Raw genomic sequence first — 22967 nt, 5'->3', positions numbered from 1 at the left:
ACCATGTCTTCAACGCTATTTCTTTCACTTGTTGATGATACTGATTTTGAGGACTGTATACTCGGTGCTCGCTTCTTCGGAACCAGTAAGATATGGTGTTTCGCACGGACACCTCTCTTTCTCTCCATGAAACAACATGATCATTCACCATGAGTACCAAAGGAAGAGGCTTGACGATGTGTTCCAATGCAGAGCAACACCGACAGCAAATCGACCCGCCGACTTTGAGGCCCCTTGCACAGTGTTGAGCGCCTCGTTCATCACTCTATCCCGACACAAGGGGCTTGGTGGTATCGGCCAGGTTGAAGCTCCTCTTTCACATCGATTTCGTCCTAGAAATTACTCTATCAATTTTAGCTGGAAATGAACGGGAAATCAAATTCGAACAAGAATGCTAGCATGTAGATGATACCAAGACCTCCCTTACCTAGCTGAAAGAGATCTCCTTCAGCCTATCTTTCTGAAGAATGGTTTGCAAGACATCAGCTCGCAATTCAGCCTGTTTTGAGATTCGGTTGTTGTGATGCAAGATTGTGTGCTATTTCGGAAATACCTTCATGACAGGCGCCGAGGGTCTATCTCCTTGAACCGAGAAGTCATGTCGCAGCCTCCCGTGATGGTCTGCCGTATAAACCCTGTGTTTCGATACGTTCAAGACCAGTACATGGCTAGAAACGAACGGTGCCTCATCCGAAGGATTCAGCGACGCGAGGCCCCGTATGCCCGGGTCGTAAAAACATCGGATAACCTCTTAACAATGCCGGCCTATTGACCTTCGCTCGTTTATGCGGCCGCGAGGTACCCTGGTGGAATTTGTGGCACCACACTGTGCGGATATTTCAAGGTTGGTCAGTGTGATGAATGCTCTGGCAATATACAAGCTTGTTACCGTGATTCGCGCCCAGACTCGTGTTGACGATGATCTCGCAACATCTGCCACAACAAGTCCTCTCCGCAAGCATCGGCTCACAAGAGAATCAAAACGTTGTACAAGGACCAGAATCAAAACCTGTGTCAATTTACTTTGTGACCTGCATCAGTCGGCTGTAATGGTTGTGATCTGAAGGTAGATACGTACCAAAATGTGCCGCCTTCAAGTGATGGTGGATCAGCCACAACCTGGAGCAATTGATATGTTCAGCCCCAGTTTTGAAAATCAGGCTGAATACCCTTATGGAGAGGTCTCTCGGATAATCAGGACCTGCGATATACGATCGTATACCGTATACCCCATGTACCGGATATGCCAGCCATTGCGCTCGCTTGGACACCCTCGCTTGAACACCAAGGCGTCCAAGGCTTGACGGAGCTTCGTTGCGCTAGGCGGCTGCCAGTTATCCACGCCTTGTTTCATCGTAGCTGGAAGCCTACTCCGTAGATGTCAAGCTTGTGAAGCTTCTATGCTCCGTCTTGGCGCCCGAATGAACGACATCTCATCCAAGTTCCATTCCGTCAAGCGAGAGAACCAAAAGCAATGGCACCAGGCCAGGTTGTGCGTGGCCAAACTTCGGCCTATGTCTCCGGCTCGTCGACAAGGCAGATGACTGCCCCAGTGTTCACTGAAGTTCCTCGCCAGTAGGATTGAGTCTTCGGTGCGAGAACCGAGGTAAGTCGTATGCATGCACGGCATGACTATTGACATGCACCAGTCAAGGATTCTGAAGCCTGCCACAAAAGATATGGCAGATCCTCCAAGGCTACGTATGCAAGCCTCTTCAATCATGACCTTTGTTGGCAGTCACCATCGACACCTGAATATCCCATCATCAATGTCACCCAAGCAAGATATTGGATGCCACAGAAGAATGGCGCACGTCGCGTGTGTCCACACGTTTTATCCACAGGTACGAGGAATGACATCTATCTCTGGGTCTATTGTTTCTCTCTAGACCACGTAAAGAAGAGCTCCTCCTGAGATGTGGTCGTTGAAGATTATTATGATCAGTGCAAGAGTGGCCTCTGATGTGGAATTCGCTGAGCCTCACGTCCTTTCTCCGTTGTGGCGAGAATGGCATATGTTCTCAAGCTGCCGTATGCGCCTTCAACCAGCCTTCGGCCCACGAGGTCGCGTGAAATCAACTAGTCATGATCATGGCCCCACGGTCACCTTCGCCGGCAAAATGGAGCACGTATTGATTTCATCACTCGTCTGTACGCATGTATCACCTGTCTGAGTGCCACGCCATTTCTAGGTAGAAAGCGACCATTTAGAATCATGAACAAAAGCATTTTGATTTAGCCGGCAAGCCAACAGCCTGTTCAAGATGGGAGACAACCAGAAACATGTCTTGATGTCAATAGCAGTACACTCAGCCCAAGCGATAGGGGACTGCCATTATTCGATGTCTGGGATCATGGTTACTCCCCTCCACTTTCCCCGTACGGCTTCATATCCTTTGTCGGGACTAGGGCTGATAAGGTTCGTGTTGGAGTGCATTGATGCCGATGCTTATGAGGCAAACGCAGACGCGACGGCCAAATGTCATTCCGTTGTCGCATAGATCAGTCGATGCGGTATTCTGGCAAAGCTCGTTAGTACTGCAGCATCTGCAACAGTCAATTAGACGAGAATCACATCATAGAAAGTGGGGAATGTTCGGTGAAAGGTAATGCCACTATCCATATTTCCAACATACACGTGACATCTCAAAGCAAGGTTGACCAATCTGCTGCTGTCAACTGATATGGGGAGCCATGCTTCGTTAGGTCGGTGGGTGCTTCCGGACTGCTTCCAGATTAGCCTAAGTTAGGATCAAAAGTAAGGGCGCCTCTATGGTCAGCCAGTGCTTGAAGTAGGCTTGTCTCCAACGTGGATCGTTATTTCTTTCAGCATGGACCTGGAGTCCGTCCGGAGACAAAGATCGACCAGTAAGACTTTCCAGCTCTCAGGATAAATTTACCCACAGTATGAAGATCACTCTGAGACAGGCGGTAGGCTGCACGACCTTGTTCTCTCCGTGCTGACGAGCATTAGTCACACCACAAGTCCAACATCAGTTTTGCGGGGTCTCGTGGTGATGGGCTGGAGGTCCCCTCGGCCCTCGGCCCTGGTGTGCGCCTATCAGTGAGACTGTCCGAATGCGAGCGAAGCTCTCTCGGACATAGGCCCAGCCTCGTCGCTGGCCATCGACCGGATGACTGATTGATATCGGCCACAGTAACCCAGCACTGTAAACGAGCGTGTTGTCGCCCTTGGCGTGGCCTTCTAGTGCTTCTCTGCCTCTAAGCCGGCGTGGCCGAAAGGTTCTTTGGACGGCATACAGCTGACTTTCCGTGCTACGAATCTATGATGGCAGTCACCATCACCTGTGTCAAATGGTATGTCTGGACCAACGGGGTAATGTCCAGATCTAAAGGGATCAATCATGGCACACGACCCATGGGTGAGCCCCTCGGCAATTCTTGAGCCCAAGTGCAAGCGAGTGTCGCCACCGTGTTGATAAGTTTTTCGTGTCTGGCTAATCCTCTCAGAGGAGATGAGATAGTGTTGAGATCTGCCTATGTAGCAGGATACCAGCCCAGTTGGCTCCTACCTTGTTGAAGTTGCGGCAGTTCCTTCTCAGGATCGGCCCAACATCATCCCGTGGTCGAGATGTGGTGGGTTGTCAAGCCATGTTCTATGCAGCATGCCAGCACCTTGATCGTGATCCATGCTCATGGAGTTGGTCTGATGGTTGCTACGCTATTACCAAATGCACGCGGGCGTCGGAAGGAGACTGAAATCTGGCAGAATTGACTCGATGGACTCTGCCACCAGGATATAAAGGGGAGATGTGCCTACTGAGGAATCTTCAGGATTTGCCCTGTCACCATTCCTTCATCCCGACATTCTCGCCTTTGACTCATCTGCCACAGAGAAGATCTGATACACACCGCCGAGATGGCTCAAGGCTTTTTTGAACTCGGCGGACGCCAGTTTCCCGCCGTAACATGGTACAAAGACAAGGCTTTGAGGAAATACTACATCATTTTGATGTTTGTCGTCCTCACCAGTGCCACGAACGGGTAGGTCATACCTTGGAAACCCAGCCTGGGTAGTTCGTTGTCTTTGAGAGATACTGATTTTGTAACTTCAGATATGATGGCTCCATGATGAACGGTCTTCAGACACTTGACCCCTGGAAGGACTATTTCCATCACCCCAGAGGAGGAAAGATCGGTATCCTCAACGCCATCATGTCGATCGGTTCCCTCTCGGCCATTCCGTTTGTTCCATATGCTGCCGATTTTCTAGGTCGACGCGCAGGTATCCTTCTCGGGTGTCTTATTATGCTTGTTGGTGTTGTCCTGCAATCCATTTCTACCAATTTCGGCATGTTTTTAGGTGCTAGATACCTCCTTGGTTTCGGGATTGCCATCGCACACGGTGCATCGCCTCTGCTTATTACCGAGCTGGTCCACCCTCAACATCGAGCCATTTTTACCACCATCTACAACACAACCTGGTATGCAGGTTCCATTGTTGCAGCCTGGCTCACCTATGGCACTGACCGCATTCCAAACAACTGGTCATGGCGAATCCCCACCATTGTTCAAGCAGTACCGTCCTTGGTCCAGATCTTCTTCATCTGGTTCGTTCCCGAGTCTCCACGTTGGCATATTGCACACGGAAAGGAGGAGAAGGGTCTCGAGACCTTGGCAAAGGTCCACGCCAATGGTAACGTCAACGATGAACTTGTTCAGGTTGAGTACATTGAAATCCGCGACACCATCCGTATGGAGAAAGAGAACGAATCAAACGGCTGGCTCCAATTGGTCAAGACCAAGGGAAACCGACGTAGATTGATCATCCTGCTCAGTGCTGGCCTCTTCTCACAGTGGTCTGGTAATGGTCTTGTGTCCTACTACATTTCCAAGGTATTGGACGACATAGGCTACACAGAGAGCTTGACCAAGAATTTGATCAACGGTGTAAGTCAAGGACCTCCTGTCGACTCCTCGCCGTGACAAGATTATTGACAATTTCACAGGTCCTCCAAATCTTCAATCTGATCACTGCGGTGACAGCTTGTTTCTTTGTCGACAAGGTCGGCCGTCGCAAGCTCTTCCTCACTTCTACAGCCGGTATGCTGATAACCTTCATCGTTTGGACAATTTGTTCCGCCAGATACAACATCACTCGCGATAAGTCAGCGGCCAATGCAGTGGTTGGGTACGTTTCCCAATTTTAGCATCATCTGACTGTCAGCTAACACCTATTTTCCTAGCATGATTTACATCTACTACTTCTGGTACAACATTGCATGGTCTGGCATGTTGGTCGGATACACTGTCGAGATCCTCCCCTACAATATTCGCGCTAAGGGTCTCACTGTCATGTTCTTAATGGTCGACATTGCATTGTTCTTCAACCAATATGTCAACCCGATCGCCTTGGACCATATTGGATGGAAGTGTAAGTGATGTTTCCATTCTTGATGCAGCTCCCCACTGACGCACATGATAGACTACATCTTCTACTGCGCCTGGCTTGCCATCGAATTGGCTGTTGTGTACTTCTTCTACGTTGAAACTCGCAACACGCCTCTCGAGGAAATCGCCAAGCACTTCGATGGTGACCATGCCATCGTAGGTGGTGGTGCTGCCACCGAGAAGGGATTGAGCCTTGCTACCGATCTTGGCCTTGATGGCACCCTTGCTCACACTACAAACCTGGATGAGAAGAGACGTGGCGTTGAGATCGAGACTCTACCCGAGGAGAGGAAGAACGTCTAAGTAGACCCCTGCGTTCTGTCGAATTGGGATGATGATCATCAATGTCGATGTTAGGCCGTTTCTGCCAACACAACTACATTTGCAACAGCAGGGCAGGTGCCAGCTGGGCTGGGCCGCCTACTACATGGGCTGAGGCTGTTTCTCTCCTCTGCTTTCCTCTCTTTCAGATTTAGCTAGTAAGACAATACTTCTCGACAGTCGGCACCGGCCAAGCACCGACAGTGCAACAAAGCCAACTTGGTGGTAATACTCTAGCAGGAATAATCAGTGATCACAGTCGGTATCAATGCATGACTCTCACCGCCGTATTGTTTTAATGTGATCGGAGCCAAGTAGGTCTATAGTGTTCAAAGTCAGACAATGGCCCAGTTTCTCCCCAGTGTAGATCCCGGCTAGACGACATTAGACACTCTCTATACTTAGGATGAAACTTTAAGCACTCGTACTCGTATGCAGAGCCTGCTTAAGCACGTTGCAAGGATGAGCTAAAAAGGGGCAATTTGCAGTAAGCGACAAAACAGGCGGCTTTGCCCCACGGGCAACCCTCGTGGCTCTAAAACTTGCAGAATATCAGCCTAATTTTCAGGACCAGGTATGTAGCGTCATGACTCAGACTTGCTCTTCGGCCGCGGGGACTAGAGTAGGCGAGGTGGTGAACAGTAGTGATGCTTGTTTCCAGATAGATTCTTCCAAAAGCAGACTTGTCAAACGCCGCTCGTCCATATTTCCAGCCAGTGTTACATAGAGTATTACAACGAGGGCTTTGACCCAAAGGAAAGTGCTTTGTTGTAAATGAAGCAGACAACTTTTCATGAAACCTTTTATACAGTTGACCCACGGCCGGCATTCTCAGTCTGAGCATAGCTGCCGGCTCGAGATTCCAAAGCCTTGCTAGCGCGGCGACCACCTTCCGAGATACGACGGCGATCGGCGCTGGCGAGTTCCTCGCCTTCAGGTGCGGTCCATTTGCTGGAATTCCATGGCTTGACCTCAAAGAGGAACATGGTGTCGATCTCTTCGAGGGAGCGACCAGAACTAGGGGACATTAGAATGATATTTTGCAGGATCAGATAACTGATTGGGAAGAGTACTCACGTTTCTGGAAGGAAGAAATAAACCACAAGCACGGCGATGAAGTTGAAGGCGGCGAAAAGATAGCCGTAGGCGAAACCAATGTCGGAAGTGATGAATGGTGTCGCAAAGCCAATGAAGAAGTTGAAGGCCCAATTAGACGCAGCACAAAGTGCCATGCAGACGGATCGATAGCGAGTGGGATAGATTTCAGAGGTGACGGCCCATGCCATTGGCTATAAGAGATGTTAGAAACGTGGGCTCTGTCAGATATAACATGGTAACTCACCCCCCATGTAGACGCAAAAGCTGCGATGAACAAGCAAGCAAATACGATCATGACATAACCAATGGTTTGATCGTTTCCGTCCTCGGTCTCGAGGGAAAAATAGCCAAGCGACGCAAATACCATATAGCAACAAAACATCCAGGCAGCACCGATTGACAGGCACTTCCGTCGACCGAATTTCTCAACCATGTAGAGGCCAGGGAAGGTGGTGATCACGTTGACCGCACCAAGAATGATTTGCGTGATGAATGGATTTTCAAGTCCGACACTCGAAAAGATCGTAGTACCATAGTAGAAGAAGTAGTTCGCACCAGTGAGTTGCTGAAGAGCCTGGATACATATACCGAGTAAGGTTCGGTAGAGCATGCGAGGGCCGGTGAAAACTTCGGTGATAGAGCTCTCGCCTTCTTCGCGTTCGAGTTGGAGTTTGTACTGCATTTCTGCGAGCTGCTTTGCCACCACCTTGTGTTTGGTGCTGACGCCATAGAATTTGGCGATGCTCTCTGTGGCAGCATCGACCTCGCCAAAACGGAATTGATGGCGTGGCGTTTCTGGGAAGCATAGGATACCCAGACCAAGGATCAGAGCCCAGAGGAAGCTGAGGCCCAGCGGGACACGCCAGGATGCGGTACCTGAGAGAGTCTCGGTGCCAAAGTTGATGAGATATGCAAGGAGAATACCGATAGTGATGAAAAGTTGGTAGCAACACACGATGGCACCTCGCACGTGGGTTGGCGCACTCTCGCCCTGGTAAGCAGGGACCATGACCGACAGACCACCGATGGAGAAACCAGAGATGATACGGCCGATCATCATGACATACCAGACGGGGTATTGGGCAGCGATCTGGAAGATGTTGCCTAAGCAAAAGACAACACACCACATGCAGATGGAGTATTTGCGACCGATGCGACGGTTGTTGGCAACGGGACCGGCGATCAAAGCTCCGAAAAGTGTACCGATCGACAACATGGCGACGATCAAGCCAGTGCGGATGTCGCTGAGTTCGAGAGTGTCGCGATCGTCGGCGAATTGATAGACAAAGTCGTCCATTTGCAAGAAACCACTGATCTGACCAGTGTCATAACCGAAGCAAACACCACCGATGGAGACCACGACAGTCATAAAAAAGGTTCGCATGGTCATGAACGGAACTTTGCTGTCATCGTCGAAGGCTTCCTTGGTCGGAATGGCTGGTACGTTGAGAGCTTCATCTCCACCAACAGTAGCTGAGGACCGCCTCGAGGCAGGGTTGGTTTGCCTGTCGGCCATGTCGAACAAAGATTAGACTATTGACAATGAACAGGAAGAGGTAAGTCAAAACACCTGGAAATGTGTGACTGATGCAAATCTGGATGGGAGACCGCAGCGCAGGGAATTGAAGCGGATCTAAATACAATCACCCCGGATCTGCATGCGACAAACGTCATATCTGGGACAATTGAGCTTTCATGGTGATTCTGGGCACACTCTTTGAGACACAAGCCTTTTGCATGGTCATGAGAATCACTGGAAAAGATGGGGTAGACCCAATCGCGTACTCTCCGGCGTGACCCATCGCAAATCACATCGCGATCAGAACGAGAGCCTTGGATCAGACATCACTGAGGATCCTGTTGGCACGTGGGAACAGCGAATCGAACAACGCTGAAGTTTCGAATCATGGTAAGGACGGCATGCTCTGCCATGAGTGCAACATTGTTTTGGAGGCGACACATCGTCATAGTGGGGAGCTGCCCACCAGTCAAGAATCTAGTGTGCCGTCAAGGCATCTTGGCCATAAGTCTTGGGAGAAGAGAGGCGCACGCAGGAATTTCAAGCCATGTAGGAGAAGAGGGACATTTCCCATTCTGATGATCTCACATTGCTGAGAACTGGCTGCCAGAGGAGCTAAAGACCCCAGAGCTTTACCATGGTCTTTTCTGTTGTGAATATGTATTATGGTTGGACACCTGTCGAAGTTGAACGGTTGACTGATGTTGACTGAGGGTTCGGCAAGAGTCGTCACTGACGTCGTTCCAACAGTCGATCCAACGATCGATCCATCAGTCGATCCAACGGTCGATCCAACGGCCGAAATACCGAGTATCCGAAAATCCTTTCGTCAATTAGCGGGCGTTTTGAGCAGGGCAGTGCCTTTTAGTATCTCATTCGCCCAGCCCAGGGCAATGGGTGTGCACTAATCAAATGCATGCATAAAGCATGCATAATCAAGACATGTTGCTTTTTCTCGAAAATGAAATCGCTGGCCATTCTCATTGAATCTACAGACCTAGCAGTTTTATAAATTGTTAATATATGTCGAGGAGAGCTCACAGCCTAACATCATCGAATTCCGTGAAATTTCCTGCCTCACTAGGTACTTGTGATTGATTGTTTTCTAACAAAGTCGCGAGCACTCAACCAGGCCTGGACCCGTTCTTATCTGGACGGATACCAGCAGTTGGGAGAACAAAAGACCTCGGCCTACCCGGTACGGGGCGTTCGACATCGCCCAGTTCCATACACTCACTGCACAGGTGACAAGCTCAAAAGATGCCTGTCATTGGAGACGTGGAAAGTGATTCCTCGGCAACACTATGCGGAGTTGGCATGATAGTTCCTTGTCGCCCTCCATTCACATCAGTGGTGGCGTGGATTAAGGTGCGAAAAGACGACCAGTCCAGTCACATGCACCGTTAGGAATGCGCAAGACACGAGCTATTGCTTGCATGGCAGTGCTGACTTGATCAATGGATTGGTTTAGGGCTCGAACCCTAAACTTCAGGTCCGTGAGCTTACGTAGGGGCCATTCGAGCCTCGACCACTGTACGTAAAAAGAAGGCGCACCCTTCTCGTATAGATTTGCTGCGCTTTATCACTAAAGTCTAAAATACGGGACGCTTTGACCATCTTGCAGGAGGAGAAGCGAAGTGAGACGACCTCTGCAAGCAGTATAAGAGATGGCAGGTCCGTTGAATCTGGAACCTGCTTTTGTTCTGGTCCAGCATTACAAACTAAGTCACAGTTTAATTTACGGGCTTGATTAATAACTTTGACCAACTAAAGTGAGTATTCTTTAGGCCAGGAGCTGGAAGTGATTCACTCTTCCTGACACCAGCCAATAGCACCCAATCAGCAGAAATGTTTCCCAGACGACGATCTCCCCTTTTAGGTGCTGCTGTGGTCTATGGAGCATCCAGGTCGGGAGCTCGAAGAGGAATGCAAGTTGAAGCAGAACGTCAGGCAGCCATGCAGGCTCGAGCCCAACAACAAGAAGCTGCATACCAGGCCCAAAGGCAGCGGGAGGATCAACAGAGGGCAGAAAGTGAGAGGCAGAGGGCAGAAAGTGAGAGGCAGAGGCAGGACATGCTGAACAAAGAACGAGAACTAGCCCGCAAGGAAGCCGAGTTGCAGGTGAGGGAAAGGGCAGCAAACAGACCAGATGACAGGTATCTCGCTCCACCTCAATATGTAGGACCGGATGCGCTGTTCTGTACAAAGTGCGGAAATCAATGCAGGGTCGGTGACAAGTTCTGTGGTGGTTGTGGACTCCAGTTGCCACCCCCAGGCCAGGCTTAGTGAGCAGAGATGGAGTAGAGATGGAACAGCAGACCATTGAACAGAGTCCATTCCTGAGGAAGACATCTCATCTACTGAGTTGACCCTGTGCCTTATTGATTTCAAGGATTTGAACGAGGAGAGTGCGATATGTGTGCGAAAAGACCTCATTTGAAAGCGGCGGGTGTTGGCTGAGTTGAAATTGAATCCAAGCATATTTTTCAACAGATTTTCTCGAAATCCTCCGTTATTTCTGTAATGATCTACTTCCCTAACATTAGCGGACCCAAAGACATGGTAATTGAGAGGGCCGAGCCGAGACTTTGACAAAGTATCGTTTCACTATTCAAATATCACACTTGCGCAGATGTGAGAAATCGTCACTAGGACTAGGAAGGCTGACTAAGTAAGGAGTGTAAGTCACGTTACTTACGTTGGACTGCACTATTCATGGTTTTACTCCACAGGAAGAGCACCTATATTGACTAATGCTCCGGCGTATATAAACATGTCACGTGAGTGATCGACATCGTCACCGAAAAACAACTTCCCTTCAGCCTGTCTTTGCGGTCAACCACAACCACTCTCTACAAACGTGAACAAAGCGAAAGCTGGCTTCAAAATGCTCGCCCTTGAGTGCCAACACGGACCAGATCTGCCCTCTCCGCACTCGAAAATGACCAAGAGTCATGGCACGTCGTGCTCAGGCTCTCTCTTTTGTGCTCGGTGAAATACTCGCTGCCACTCCACTCGCCTGCATACGCTGAAGTCAATCATCCGCGTTCTCACAAATGATGTCTATGACAAGCACGCGAGGTCCTTTCTATCATCCACCGTCCTTATCCTCTCTCCTGTGTTAGTACTCTTTCAACGGCGACCATTTCCCCGTGATAGAAGTGGCTGGTGACTTTTGCGGCTTTTGACGTTAGGACCTATCTCCGCCGGCTACACATCGCTGGCTGCGTGTCCATTTTCAGAAGTCCTGCCGTTTGGTACTATTTGGTACTATTTGGTACCATTCTGCTGGGCTTGAGGTCCTCATAAAGTCGTTCATCTTCAGTCTTTTCGGCTTGGGCAAAAACATTTTTCTTCCACCTCCTTGATCCGTGGTATCTTCTTTGCAGGGGGACGCTGGTGCGACGCCCTATCTCAACCATTAAGAGGCCGAGCATCTGTGTTAGTCTCTTTTGCCTGTGAACGAGACGTGGAGAAGCTCTTTATTGTATCACAACGCTAGCAATAGCAAACATGACGACTCAAGCCCCTACTGAGTCGTCGTTTCAAAGGGCCGAGGTGGTGAAAAAGCCTATCAAACCAACATGGTGGCGTGAAAGCTCCGTCTACCAAATCTATCCGGCGTCATTCAAATGCAGTACGCCTGGATCCAACCACGGGGATCTACGTGGCATCATCTCTGAACTGGACTACATCAAAGCCCTAGGTGTGGACATCGTCTGGCTCTCGCCCATTCTAGCATCCCCTCAAGTCGACATGGGCTACGACATATCAGATTACAAAGACATCCATCGACCATACGGCACAATGGCCGACCACGACGATCTGATCAAGGGCCTTCACGACCGTGGTCTGAAATACGTCATGGATCTCGTCGTCAACCACACCAGTGACCAGCACGAATGGTTCCAAGCCTCACGATCCAGCAAAGACAACCCCTTTCGAGATTGGTACTACTGGCGACCGCCACGCTACAACGAACAAGGAGAACGAATCCCACCCAACAACTGGGAATCCAACTTTTCCGGCTCCGTTTGGGAATGGGATGAACACACACAAGAATACTACCTCCACCTCTTCGCCAAAGAACAACCCGACCTGAACTGGGAAAACCCCGCCGTGGTCGACGCCGTCCACAACATCATCCGCTTCTGGCTCGACCGAGGCGTCGACGGATTCCGCATGGACGTCATCAACTTCATATCCAAAGCCCCCGGCCTGCCCGACGGCTCAATCCAACGTCCTGGATTCCTTCAATCCGGCATCGAGCATTTCGCATGCGGACCTCGCCTGCACGAATTCTTCCAAGGCATGGGCAAAATCCTCCAAGAATACGACGCATTCAGCGTCGGAGAAATGCCTGGCGTGACAGACACCCGCGAAATTCTGAAAGCCGTAGGCCAAGACCGCGGCGAACTGGGCATGGCATTCCAATTCGAAATCGTCGATATGGACCACGAGCCCGAATCGAAATGGGTGGCTCGAAAGTTCACTCCTCGCGACTTTAAGCGCATCGTCAACAAATGGCAGAAATTCATGCTTGATAATGCCGGTTGGAATGCGATTTATATGGAGAACCATGACCAATCACGTACGATTTCTCGGTATTGTGACGATTCGGACGAATATCGCAGTAAATCGGCCAAGATGCTGGCTTCGCATCTGGCGCTTCAGAGCGGGACGTTGTTCGTGTATCAGGGTCAGGAACTGGCTCAGATCAACATTCCTGAAAATTGGTCGTTGGATGAATACAAGGATATTGAACTGCAGAATCATTGGAACACGGTGGTGATGAAGGAGTATGCGGATGATGAGAAAGCTCAAGCTGCTTTCAAGAAACAATACCGTTTGATCGGGCGTGATAACGCACGTACGCCAATGCAGTGGACGCCGACTGCTGAGGATTATGCTGGGTTTCTACCTAGACACAAAGACTTGTCGTCTTCGGGCTTGAAACCCTGGATGTCTATCCATCCGGATTTTCAGCAATGGAACGCTCAGACTCTGATCAACGACCCGACGTCTCCCCTACATTACTGGCGTCGACTACTTGCGATTCGCAAATCGCTCAAGCATGTCTTTGTCTATGGCGATTTTGAAATGTTGGATCTCGATCATGAGACGGTGGTGGCGTATCTGCGTACTGCGGCGACTACTACTACTACCTCCTCCTCCTCCTCCTCTTCTACTCAGCAGTCGACTCCTAACAAAGCTATAATCATGACCAACTTCAGTGGCCAGGTCGTGCGCTGGCCCATCCCGGCAGTTGCGGTCGATATCCTCTGCGATCCAGCCACCGGCGCAGTGAGGCGTGGTGCCGTTGTGGAGGAGTTGCGAAATTATCTCAATGAGGGCGACAATGTCGTTCAAAGAACTGAGCATGACGGGTGGATCATCGACCTGCGCCCGTGGGAGGTTGTTGTTGCAATGTCCTAGTGATAGAGTAAAGGATAGTGACGGAATACTATGTATCTTAATAAATATGGATTTTTAAGTATTTACGAGTGGCCGTCGTTGCTGAGGAACACGGTCTCGAGATCGAGAATAATAAAAGAACGCTCAAGAGCTTAAGGCTCGAGTTTCAACAAAGCTATCAATTCTCATTTAGTGTCCTTCTACGACACATGGCTCTGCATCATTTGTCGTCAATTTTCTCCCATGTCTCATCCTGGAGCCAGAGAAAAAAATCCAATCAACCATTCATAAAGCAAAGTCGAACCACCACGACAGTATTCTAAGAGAGGATGCCGCTCTCATCTTTGAACACAAAAGTCACAAAACCAATAATCCAGTAGAATGCACCTCCACGTATCCTGCCATACTCCAAGGCTTCAATAAACTCCCAGACGACCCGGTTCATTTCCTCAATGAACGTTTCGCCTTTTCTCTAATTCTACCCAACTCTCGGAGAGAGGCCATGTGCTTGTCATATGCCTCATCCCACCACGCCCGACACTTGGCGTCGTCTTCCAGCCATTGCATGTACGTGGCATAACCTGCGGCGACGGATGAAGACTCGATTTGTGCTGCAGCCGCGTGCGCATCCGGCCCGTCACTGTGCATCGTGATCCAATTCGTAGACATGTGACCACAAACCTGGTCCTGGCGGTGTCGAAAATGCTCGAGCATTTTGGCATTGAACTTGTTCCACTCCAACATGTAGGCTGACATGTTTTTCGTGTAGCGAATGAAGTTTTCTTCTGTTAGACGATCTTCCGACGGAGGTTCAATGGTCCTCGGCGGTCTGGGCATATCGAGAAGCCGATTTCTATTTGCTGAATTCTGTCGATCTAGGTCGACCTTTGCTTCGGCGCGCGACTCAAAAGGTAAGCTCGCGGCAATGTCGTCCATTCCTTTTAGCCCTGTTGCACTAGGAGCAAATGGAGCATGCTGAGTGAATTCTCTCAGGTCAACGCCACTCATTGATGATCGCTTTGAAGACCACCGTGATGACTCTGCTGTAGGGTTTCGAGATGCTCCGTTGGTTGAGGGCTGATGTACACCATTACCATTGCTGGGAGGCGAGTCATCAATATCCATGGGTTCCACATCTTCTTCGACCACAACATACGCTGGATCTTGAGAGTCAACATGAGGCTTGCCATCCTTTCGCTGCTGTGACCCGTTGGCCAGTTTTTCCGGATTCTGTCGCGTCCTAGCTGCCCAATCCTGCGGCAATTTTGGTGGCTGAAAAGCATTTGCCTTGGCACGGGCGTCTTCACTCGCTTTTGAGTCACGGTGCTCTCGTGTGCGACTCGTCGAGCTCTCACTGGAAGAACCAGTTTCGCCGTCACCTGCTCTCGACAATCCCCTCCCACGTGTCGTCGGCTTGTTGGTAGAGCGATTGAACTTGGAGGGAGATTTTCGCACATGCGTGTCGGTTGGTTGGAAGTTATCTGAGGTGACTTTGTCATGCCATTCTGAGGGTACAAAAGTAGATTGTGGCTGAGACATTTGCGGGTCATGACTATCAAGTATGTCAGCGGCGTGCGCGTCATAGTGTGAGGGCAATTTAGGTCTCAAATTGGGAAAAGACATGAGAGGAAAGGCATAGAGCGGCACCGACTGGTGGCCGAAGGCAGGGCGTAGAGGAGTTCTTTGCGGGAAGACACTCGAGGGGACTGCCCATGCAGGAACACCATTTAGACAAAGTCCATTTGGGGAACGCTTGATGCCAGAGTTGTCTAACCAAGGGAAACGAGTAGGAGGGGAAGCATACTTGGGTCCATCTGTGTTTCCTCCGTATCCTGCAAAATTATGACCGGGCACTTCAGCATCAGGGGAGACCGTGGTAGACCAGGGGTTTCTAGTATGATCTTTCGAGCCTGGTGGGGGGTAGTAATGTTGGCCGTCATTAACTACCTTTGTGTAGTTGGTGTTTGGAAATTGGCCAGTGAGGGCGGGATCATTATCGGCAAAGGCTTGGAAAGTAGGAGTGGTGCCGGGCTTCGAGCGGCTCTTGGGAGTAGCTTTGGGTCGATTGTGGATGGTACCCCATTCGTCGTCGCTTTCCGATGAGGATGACGAGGCATAGGTGGTATTTCTTCCGTTTGAGGTTACCTTTGGGCTCGCACTACGATGCCGGGGAACATGTTCATGACGTGAAGCAGTTGGTCTTCCGAAAGGGCCACGATCTTCCTCCCATTCGGGATCAACAGGGGAATTACGGACGCTGCTTGACCGACGAACACCGTCGCCGTGTACGTTAGTCTTTTCTCCACCAGTTGTTGCGTATCTGGCGGATGGGCGTGAAGAACCTGGTTGATTTGATCGCATATCATAATCCGACGATCTGGTGTGACGGAGAGGGCTCACAGCAGGTCTTGGCCGGGTCACAGGCGGCGCTCGAGTGGACTGCGGCTCGGGAACATGTATGTTCGGTGGAGGAGCCTGGGAACGGTCACCTCTCACATACGAGTAAGCAGAACGTGGTGCTTGAGGCTCGTCAGATCCGTAGGGGGCTGTGTTGTATCCTGTGGGCTTTCTAGCACTCTGAGTTCTGGACAAGCCGGGAAAGGCTCCTGACGTTCCGCTGGGGACGTGGAAATTGTCGGCGGCAGAGGGCGGTCTTGGAGCCGTTGGATGCTGGCGAGTGCTTCGAGTAGGGGCTTGAGGATTTGACTGAGTTTGTCTCATATTCGAAAAGCCTCTGGCAGCTTCTGCTGATGTGGCGGCATCGTATCTTGGTCGATCTCGTGGGTCTGGAACCGTGCGAGCCCACGCAGCGTACTTGTCCGCGCTCGTAGAAGTGGGTTTGGGATTGGGCATTGAGAATTGCGGACGTTTGTCTCTTGGCTTCGGCGGAGGGGGAAAATTCTGGGGAGTTGAGCCGGGTGGCTTGGGGGCAGGTGGCCGAGCGAAGCCATAAGGGTCAGGAGAGAAGGGGGCAGTGTAGGTTTGAGAGGTTTGGGCTTGTTTTGCGTTGAGGCGGGCACGACCTTCATCGTATTTCTTCTTTTCCACGGGATCGATCAAAATCTCGTGGGCCGCTTGCACGGCTTGAAACTTGGGGACCGCTTCCACCTCATGGCCAGGGTTTCGATCTGGATGATAGCGTTTGGCAAGTATGCGAAACTGTTTCTTGACATCCTCCAGGTCGGCGTTGGGAGGAAGATCCAGATCAGCGTAGTAGTCCCGCTTGATATCTGCTTTGACCATGATGAAATCAGAGGAGTGAGGTTGTAATGTAGATCAGTATCCTTTTGCGCATGGCACGCAACATTGTATGACAAGGGCGGGGAGGGTCTTTCAAAGAAGAAGGGTCATGTAGATAGGCAGACGTATGAAGGTGCGGTCGGTGGGAAAGTGGGAGAGGCAGAGGGCGGTTAAAGTCGGCTGAGAATTATTGTGATTCTTCTGGTTGTGGGAAGTGTGAAGATGGTTTCACTTGGGTCGTCACAGTAGGTGGGGAATTGAAGACCAGCGCGTTATCGTGAGGCTGTTAAGATGCTGGGTGAGACATGCAATGCGATTAGAATTGGCTTGTCTGGACGGCGGAGGACTTGAGGTTGATGACAATAGCAGGGCGTTGGCACTGGAAATGCTGAGAATGGTGACTATCAAACAGAGACGCAGTCACAGCGTCCAGTAAGAAGTAAACGGACAGTCCTTATGCTGGTGTTTGCCCTTTGGTGCCTGCAGAAGGAGAAAGGACGGACAGATTCAAGATGGCCGGTGCAAGGCAATCATGCGGGAAGATGCAGGACCATCAAATGTTGGTAGCGGCGTCTGGGAAGAGGAGGGTGAGGGTCGACTGGCAACTGGCGGTGGGCGGCAACCGGGTGACAGGACTGCAGGCGGGTTCGGGTTTAGTTTGAGTGTAAAGGCAGGTCGTGATCTGAGAGGGATGCTGAAGGCGACTGGCAGAAGCAAGGATGGTAGAGCGGCTGGAATGATAGGTTCAACGGGTGGTGAGTTGATGTGTTGGCAGAGTGTGAGAGGATGAGCTGCAACGCAGATTCGATGGTGGGATGAAATTCATCATTGGATGAGGGAAAGAGCGAAGTTGCAGTTGGGCATCTTTCCCTTTGGTTTACTTCTTTCCCAATCTGGTCTGGTGTAGATGCCAATCCACTTGATGCAGGCAGGCGAAGGCGCGGGTGCATGAGCAGGAGCATACGAGGGCATACGCTGTAGGCAGAGGCTCTTCAGGGACTTCCTCAAAGTCAATAGGCGCTTGGTGCCTAGCCACAGGATCTTCCAAGGCACGTATACAGGCAACAATGTCCAATTGTTACCTATCGCTGTTGCTTCCCTCGGGCCATCCCGCCTCCAGTTCTAAGCTCCACTCTACTTGACAGAACCTAATTCATCGCTACCAAGAACTTACGGAGTACTTATGGATACCTAGCGTAGGAGATGAACGCATGTGGGAGTATTCGCATACCAGATATATGCTGGGATTAGTACTAGGTACTTTGCAAGACGTTGCCTAGGATTTAATACCACTCTTTTCATGATTTACAGCAAGTGAACGTGGGGCTTGTGTCCTCGGAGTGCACCGAAGCTCGCTAACCCCCGCCAGGATCTTCCAAGCAGGGTGAGGGGTTTACCTTTGGTTCTTTTTCCTTAGCAAATCCACGAGGCTTTGTAGGATCAGATCTTTTTCCAGTGTCATTCTTGCATCGAAATTCTAAACACCTTGTTTTCTACCAAGCTAGCAAGCTAGGCTATCACTTCGTTCGCCGCCGTTTCCCGTTTTCCTTCCAGAATACCATTAGCCCCTTGCGATCCCTTTGAAAATTGTTGTTGCAAAACTGCTCTAATCTCTTGCAGAAATCGATCAACTTCCTTCTCCGTGCCTACCGTGATCCGAAGACACCCTTGACATCCATACTCCTTACCCCGGAACCGAACCACCACACCTCGCTGACCAGCCATGGTCTCATAGACATGAAGTGCCGTGGCATTGTCGGGCTGTCCTCCTTGTTCACGCGGTTTGTCAAGAATCTCCACCAGTAAAAAGTTGGATTCGGAACCGCCACGGAATCTGCCCACACCAGGGACCATGGGAAGTTCTTTTAATAGCCGATCCCGCTGCTCAATGATCTTGGCTTTGTTCCGTTGCATCACCTTGAGGCTGTCGTTTTGGAGGGCAGCCGTTGCAATGGCACTCGTGGGGCTTGAGATGTTGTAGGGAGCTTTCATGTTATTGAGCAGTGTAGCAATGTCGGGCGAGCTGAATACCACTCCCAAACGGATCCCGGCCAGACCAAATGCCTTGCTGAGAGTTTGCATGACCACGAGATTGGGCCACTCCAATACCCATTCTGCGAGACTTGATCCTTCTGGTGCAAAATCAATATATGCTTCATCCACAACAACCACTCCGTTCCATGTGGGATGCTCTAGGACTTGTTGTATGTCTTGTTTCTTGATCAAGCCCGCCGTGGGATTGCCTGGTGAGCAGATATACACTAGTTTGATCGAAGGGTCGGCGGACAGTGTCTCGTTGATTGCCTGAGGCTGGAGGCAGAAGCCATTGTCTGGGTCCAATGGAACATGCACACTGGCGATGTCATTCACATCTGCGCTGACAGCATACATGCCATACGTGGGTGGACATGTCAGGATCTTATCCTTGCCAGGCCTACAGAAGCAGCGCAGCAAGGCGTCGACCGCTTCGTCTGAGCCTACGCCACAGAAGAGATTCTCAGGCTTCAAGTCTTTGTCTGTGTGGACCTTGGTGTTCCGCAGTCGACAGAATCCTTCTTTGAGTGTGGCTTGATGAGGATCGGGGTAGCGATTGAGGCCGAGAAAGTCGACTTGAGGGTTGGTGGACAGGGTAGAGGAGGATTTCTGCTGAGGATCTGGTAGGGTCAGATCAAGACCTGGGCCGTATGCATTTTCATTGGCATCCAACAAGATGTTCTTGCCATCGTCTTTGTAGTCACTGGATTTCACAATGAGTCAGTATTGTCCATAGGACTCGATGAGGGGAAAGGAAAGGTTCGTACTCTCGAGCGCAGCGATAAGGCTTGAGTTTCAAGATATTGGGACGAGCACATGTCTCGAGATTGAATGGAGAGGGTCTCCCAGGCATCATGAGCTGTTAATGAGTGTGATGGTGGCAGTGCTGTTTGCGATACAATTATTGAGTCATTCAGGAACGAAGATGAGAAAAAAAGTTACCCCAACTGACGCCAATGTTGCATGGGTGCCAGGCTACTTAGAGAGGGGCATTCATCCCACACTCCCAGCTGCGGTTACTCCGTAGGTGTAACCAGTTCTGTTTAGGCGGCCGATAGTCCCCTCGTCCCCAATCAACAACCCGGATTGTGCCCGTAGCACCACTGGACGTTAGGGGCCCGCTCGAGCCCCGAGCTTCTCCAAGGCCTAAGTAGCGTTATGTCCAGACTCTCTCCACGCTAAACCTTCCAAGGTTATGGCTGCGTTCTCCACGTCGCCCTCGAACTTTGGTACCAAAACTGACTTGCAGGCCGCAATCACTTTTTGGAAATTCCAACCCACCAGAGAAACAGGTCCATCTCAGCAAAGATCTTCCACGATCAGCACCTCGGTCCCTTCTTCACCATGTCTGACCGCAAATCAGCATATGGCGCACCTGCTTCCGACACCGATTTTCGAAGAACCTGGGACAAGGCCGAATATGAAGCCAAAGCCAAGAAAGAGGATGAAGAGCGAAGAGAGGAAAGCAAAGCCCGTTACGAGGCTAAACTACAAGGCAAGAAATGGCACAAGGCAGTCGATTTTTCGGCTTTGGATGACACCTCTGCCCGGGGCTCCAGATTAGATGTCGCCTCCATGGTGGGCAAAAGCACATTAGTTCCTGCTGGTGCTGGAGTTGGCAAGCGAGGCAAAGGCGCCGGCTTCTACTGTGAGGCTTGTGACCTGACCTATAAAGACAACGTCCAGTATATCGAGCATCTCAACTCAAAACAACATCTCATCAACACTGGTCAATCTGGAGAAGTCAAGAGAGCCACCCTACAAGACGTCAAAGACCGGCTCGAGATGCTCAAGGCCCGCAAGAGGGCCCAAGAGGAGGAGGATAAGAGGCTAGGTGAGGTTGACATTCAAGCGCGGATCAAGAAGGCCGAAGAAATCGACGCGGCTGAGCGGGAAGAAAAGAGGCGCAAGCGAAATGAGAAGAGGAGGAAAGGTGGTGCAGATGGAGTCAAACAGGAAGATGAATGGGAAGGTCGACTTGGAATTATTACTTGAAGCGGTTCTGACAACCTCTGAAAATGTTTGAGGTTCAATGTTCCATCAATCCGCCAACAGTGAAGCGATCCCATCGTCTTGGTTGTCATCCCAATCCACCGCCATCTAGCCGCCAAGGAAGCCTCATCAGTCCTGCGATCAGGACAGAGCCAAATGGTACAAAAAGGTGTCTACATTCAACGGTCCTGCCACGAGCTACGTTGCGGCAGCAGCCCATGTTGAGTTCCAGTGTTCAGGGGAAGCAGCCTCTTCCAGGTCATCAAAGACGACGAATGTCACAGGCAGCCTGCGGACAGCAGAACAGGCTGAGGCGCAGTAGAAGGTCTTGAGAGCCCCGTGCAGAAGTCCTATTCATGGATGGAGAAACATTGCCGTCATCTTCTGCGTCCAGACGCTTCATTCCAGGAGAGAAAAAGCACAAAAATTCTCCATTTTGGCACCGACAAGTCTTGACGTCATTGGCTGGGATGTCTCGTCCGGTCATCTCAGCCTCGTCGATGCTACAAACAATCCATCACACAAGAATTCCTCACTTTTCGGCTGATTACGCATTCGGAGAGGGATAGGGGAATCTCCAATGCTATGTAAATCTACTACAGGACCAAACCCTACGTTCTGGTCCAGAGATATCACCATCGATCCGGAGCATGGCCCGGAGTCCGTCTTTGAAACGCAAACAATGACGCACACCACTTTCAAAGTCCCATACATTGTGTTCCCCTCCATGCAGAATTCCGTCACGGCATCATTTGGACTTGGGAAGATCCACTAATGACTATAGAGGACCTGATCAACGAATCTGGTGCCTTTCCCGGAACGGTGCCATCCACTGAAATTCCGTTGAGATCGGTACCTTTTATGTATGTATGACAGCCAGCCATATTTCAAGCACTCTGATGCTCTCACTCTCCCCTCAAATACATAACTCCAACTACGTCACTCATGACACGAACTGTTTCTGTGCCTGGGGCTCGATCGATCTGGCGTGCTAGAAGTATTTCTTTACTACATTCCTCCAGATTTGTCTGTCCATCCTCCCGTGCTCTTCATTTCAATCAAATACTACCATTACAATCACATATTCCACCAGTCTACACCTCCAACAGATCCTACACCATGTCTTCTCAACCCGCAGACCCGTAAGTCATGATCCGCGGCCATATCTCTCCCTCTTGATCTCCGTCCCTCCCGAGACCTTTGCATTCCATGAAGGCTGACACACCTGCGACATCAAATAGATACAAGGCCAAAAACAAAGATGAACCCGGTCTCGAGCAAAAGGTTCAAGACCTCGTTGATTTTGTCAAATCATCCAAATTCGGTCTGATGACCACTCGGGTAGCCGACTCTGGCTTGTTAGTATCTCGAGCCATGGCAGTGGCTGCACAGGTACGTCAGGGGAAAAAACATTAACACCAATCCCGTCTAAGCCTCTCCTCCTATATTAGGAATCCGGCGGCGTCGACCTCCTCTTCCACACCAACACACAAACCGGCAAAACCTCCGATCTTGAATCAGACTCCCACGTCAACATTGGTTTCCTCACCGGCGACGGCAGCTGGGCATCCATCTCTGGAACAGCAAGCGTAATTACCGACCGCAGCGTGGTGCAGAAATATTACAGTCCCGCACTCAAGACATGGCTGGGCGATCTGGGTGATGGTGTACATGATGGTGGCGAGAATGATCCCCGTATCGGTGTCATTAAGGTCAAGGCTGTGACTGCGACTTATGCAGTCAGTAAAGGCACTTTTATCGGTCGTGGGGTGGAAATGGTCAAGGGGGCGATTACAGGGGAGGTGGCTGATGTAAATGACCTGAGAGAGTTGAGTCAGCAGGAGATTGAGCAGTGGAGAAGACAGAATTAATTAAACTACTAGTAGTTGGAAGTTGAGAGGTCATTCTAGTGGATGAGTTCTTCACTTCATATAGA

At 50.5% G+C, this 22967-nt stretch overlaps 8 protein-coding genes across 8 annotated transcripts; 5 read left to right on the top strand and 3 right to left on the bottom strand.

The window, feature by feature from the left end:
- Positions 1-3603: 3603 nt before the first annotated feature.
- On the top strand, positions 3604-5935 carry PV10_02514 (uncharacterized protein). Its single transcript, XM_016366838.1, has 5 exons — positions 3604-4005; positions 4077-4911; positions 4971-5152; positions 5208-5395; positions 5447-5935. The coding sequence occupies exons 1-5, from the start codon at positions 3881-3883 to the stop codon at positions 5713-5715; spliced, it is 1599 nt and encodes a 532-aa protein (XP_016226356.1). The 5' UTR covers positions 3604-3880; the 3' UTR covers positions 5716-5935.
- Positions 5936-6236: 301 nt separating this feature from the next.
- PV10_02513 (uncharacterized protein) lies at positions 6237-8347 on the bottom strand (the record flags this gene model as incomplete). The annotated part of the gene is made up of 3 exons (XM_016366837.1): positions 6237-6750; positions 6811-7022; positions 7076-8347. The coding sequence occupies 3 exons, from the start codon at positions 8345-8347 to the stop codon at positions 6537-6539; spliced, it is 1698 nt and encodes a 565-aa protein (XP_016226355.1). The 3' UTR covers positions 6237-6536.
- Positions 8348-10058: 1711 nt separating this feature from the next.
- Positions 10059-11016, top strand: PV10_02512 (uncharacterized protein). The gene has a single exon (XM_016366836.1). The coding sequence runs from the start codon at positions 10199-10201 to the stop codon at positions 10634-10636; it is 438 nt and encodes a 145-aa protein (XP_016226354.1). The 5' UTR covers positions 10059-10198; the 3' UTR covers positions 10637-11016.
- A 367-nt stretch (positions 11017-11383) lies between these two features.
- PV10_02511 (uncharacterized protein) lies at positions 11384-13936 on the top strand. The gene has a single exon (XM_016366835.1). It carries the CDS (start codon positions 11864-11866, stop codon positions 13784-13786), a length of 1923 nt encoding a protein of 640 aa, XP_016226353.1. The 5' UTR covers positions 11384-11863; the 3' UTR covers positions 13787-13936.
- Positions 13937-13941: 5 nt separating this feature from the next.
- Positions 13942-17773, bottom strand: PV10_02510 (uncharacterized protein). The gene is made up of 2 exons (XM_016366834.1): positions 15570-17773; positions 13942-15317 (listed from the first exon to the last, which is right to left on the bottom strand). The coding sequence occupies exons 1-2, from the start codon at positions 17006-17008 to the stop codon at positions 14207-14209; spliced, it is 2550 nt and encodes an 849-aa protein (XP_016226352.1). The 5' UTR covers positions 17009-17773; the 3' UTR covers positions 13942-14206.
- Positions 17774-18444: 671 nt separating this feature from the next.
- PV10_02509 (histidinol-phosphate transaminase) lies at positions 18445-19946 on the bottom strand. The gene is made up of 2 exons (XM_016366833.1): positions 19807-19946; positions 18445-19742 (listed from the first exon to the last, which is right to left on the bottom strand). The coding sequence occupies exons 1-2, from the start codon at positions 19893-19895 to the stop codon at positions 18515-18517; spliced, it is 1317 nt and encodes a 438-aa protein (XP_016226351.1). The 5' UTR covers positions 19896-19946; the 3' UTR covers positions 18445-18514.
- Positions 19947-20330: 384 nt separating this feature from the next.
- On the top strand, positions 20331-21287 carry PV10_02508 (uncharacterized protein). Its single transcript, XM_016366832.1, has one exon. The coding sequence runs from the start codon at positions 20384-20386 to the stop codon at positions 21032-21034; it is 651 nt and encodes a 216-aa protein (XP_016226350.1). The 5' UTR covers positions 20331-20383; the 3' UTR covers positions 21035-21287.
- An 863-nt stretch (positions 21288-22150) lies between these two features.
- PV10_02507 (uncharacterized protein) lies at positions 22151-22902 on the top strand (the record flags this gene model as incomplete). The annotated part of the gene is made up of 3 exons (XM_016366831.1): positions 22151-22173; positions 22273-22423; positions 22483-22902. The coding sequence occupies 3 exons, from the start codon at positions 22151-22153 to the stop codon at positions 22900-22902; spliced, it is 594 nt and encodes a 197-aa protein (XP_016226349.1).
- Between the last annotated feature and the right edge of the window lie 65 nt (positions 22903-22967).

The sequence above is a fragment of the Exophiala mesophila genome (genome assembly GCF_000836275.1).
Source record: "Exophiala mesophila strain CBS 40295 unplaced genomic scaffold supercont1.2, whole genome shotgun sequence".
In the NCBI taxonomy this organism is placed as follows: Eukaryota; Fungi; Ascomycota; class Eurotiomycetes; order Chaetothyriales; family Herpotrichiellaceae; genus Exophiala; species Exophiala mesophila.
This window is presented reverse-complemented; position numbering and strand designations above follow the sequence as displayed.

Bases quoted from the DNA above. Each gene is read 5' to 3' on its own strand.
- PV10_02511 (XM_016366835.1), top strand. From the start codon at position 11,864: ATGACGACTCAAGCCCCTACTGAGTCGTCGTTTCAAAGGGCCGAGGTG.
- PV10_02512 (XM_016366836.1), top strand. From the start codon at position 10,199: ATGTTTCCCAGACGACGATCTCCCCTTTTAGGTGCTGCTGTGGTCTAT.
- PV10_02508 (XM_016366832.1), top strand. From the start codon at position 20,384: ATGTCTGACCGCAAATCAGCATATGGCGCACCTGCTTCCGACACCGAT.
- PV10_02510 (XM_016366834.1), bottom strand. From the start codon at position 17,008: ATGGTCAAAGCAGATATCAAGCGGGACTACTACGCTGATCTGGATCTT. The intron at 15,318-15,569 runs GTATGCTTCCCC...CATACTTGATAG, and splicing joins GGAAACACAGATGGACCCAA to TCATGACCCGCAAATGTCTC.
- PV10_02514 (XM_016366838.1), top strand. From the start codon at position 3,881: ATGGCTCAAGGCTTTTTTGAACTCGGCGGACGCCAGTTTCCCGCCGTA. The intron at 5,153-5,207 runs GTACGTTTCCCA...CTATTTTCCTAG, and splicing joins GCGGCCAATGCAGTGGTTGG to CATGATTTACATCTACTACT. The intron at 5,396-5,446 runs GTAAGTGATGTT...CGCACATGATAG, and splicing joins GGACCATATTGGATGGAAGT to ACTACATCTTCTACTGCGCC.
- PV10_02509 (XM_016366833.1), bottom strand. From the start codon at position 19,895: ATGATGCCTGGGAGACCCTCTCCATTCAATCTCGAGACATGTGCTCGT. The intron at 19,743-19,806 runs GTACGAACCTTT...TGTGAAATCCAG, and splicing joins CCTTATCGCTGCGCTCGAGA to TGACTACAAAGACGATGGCA.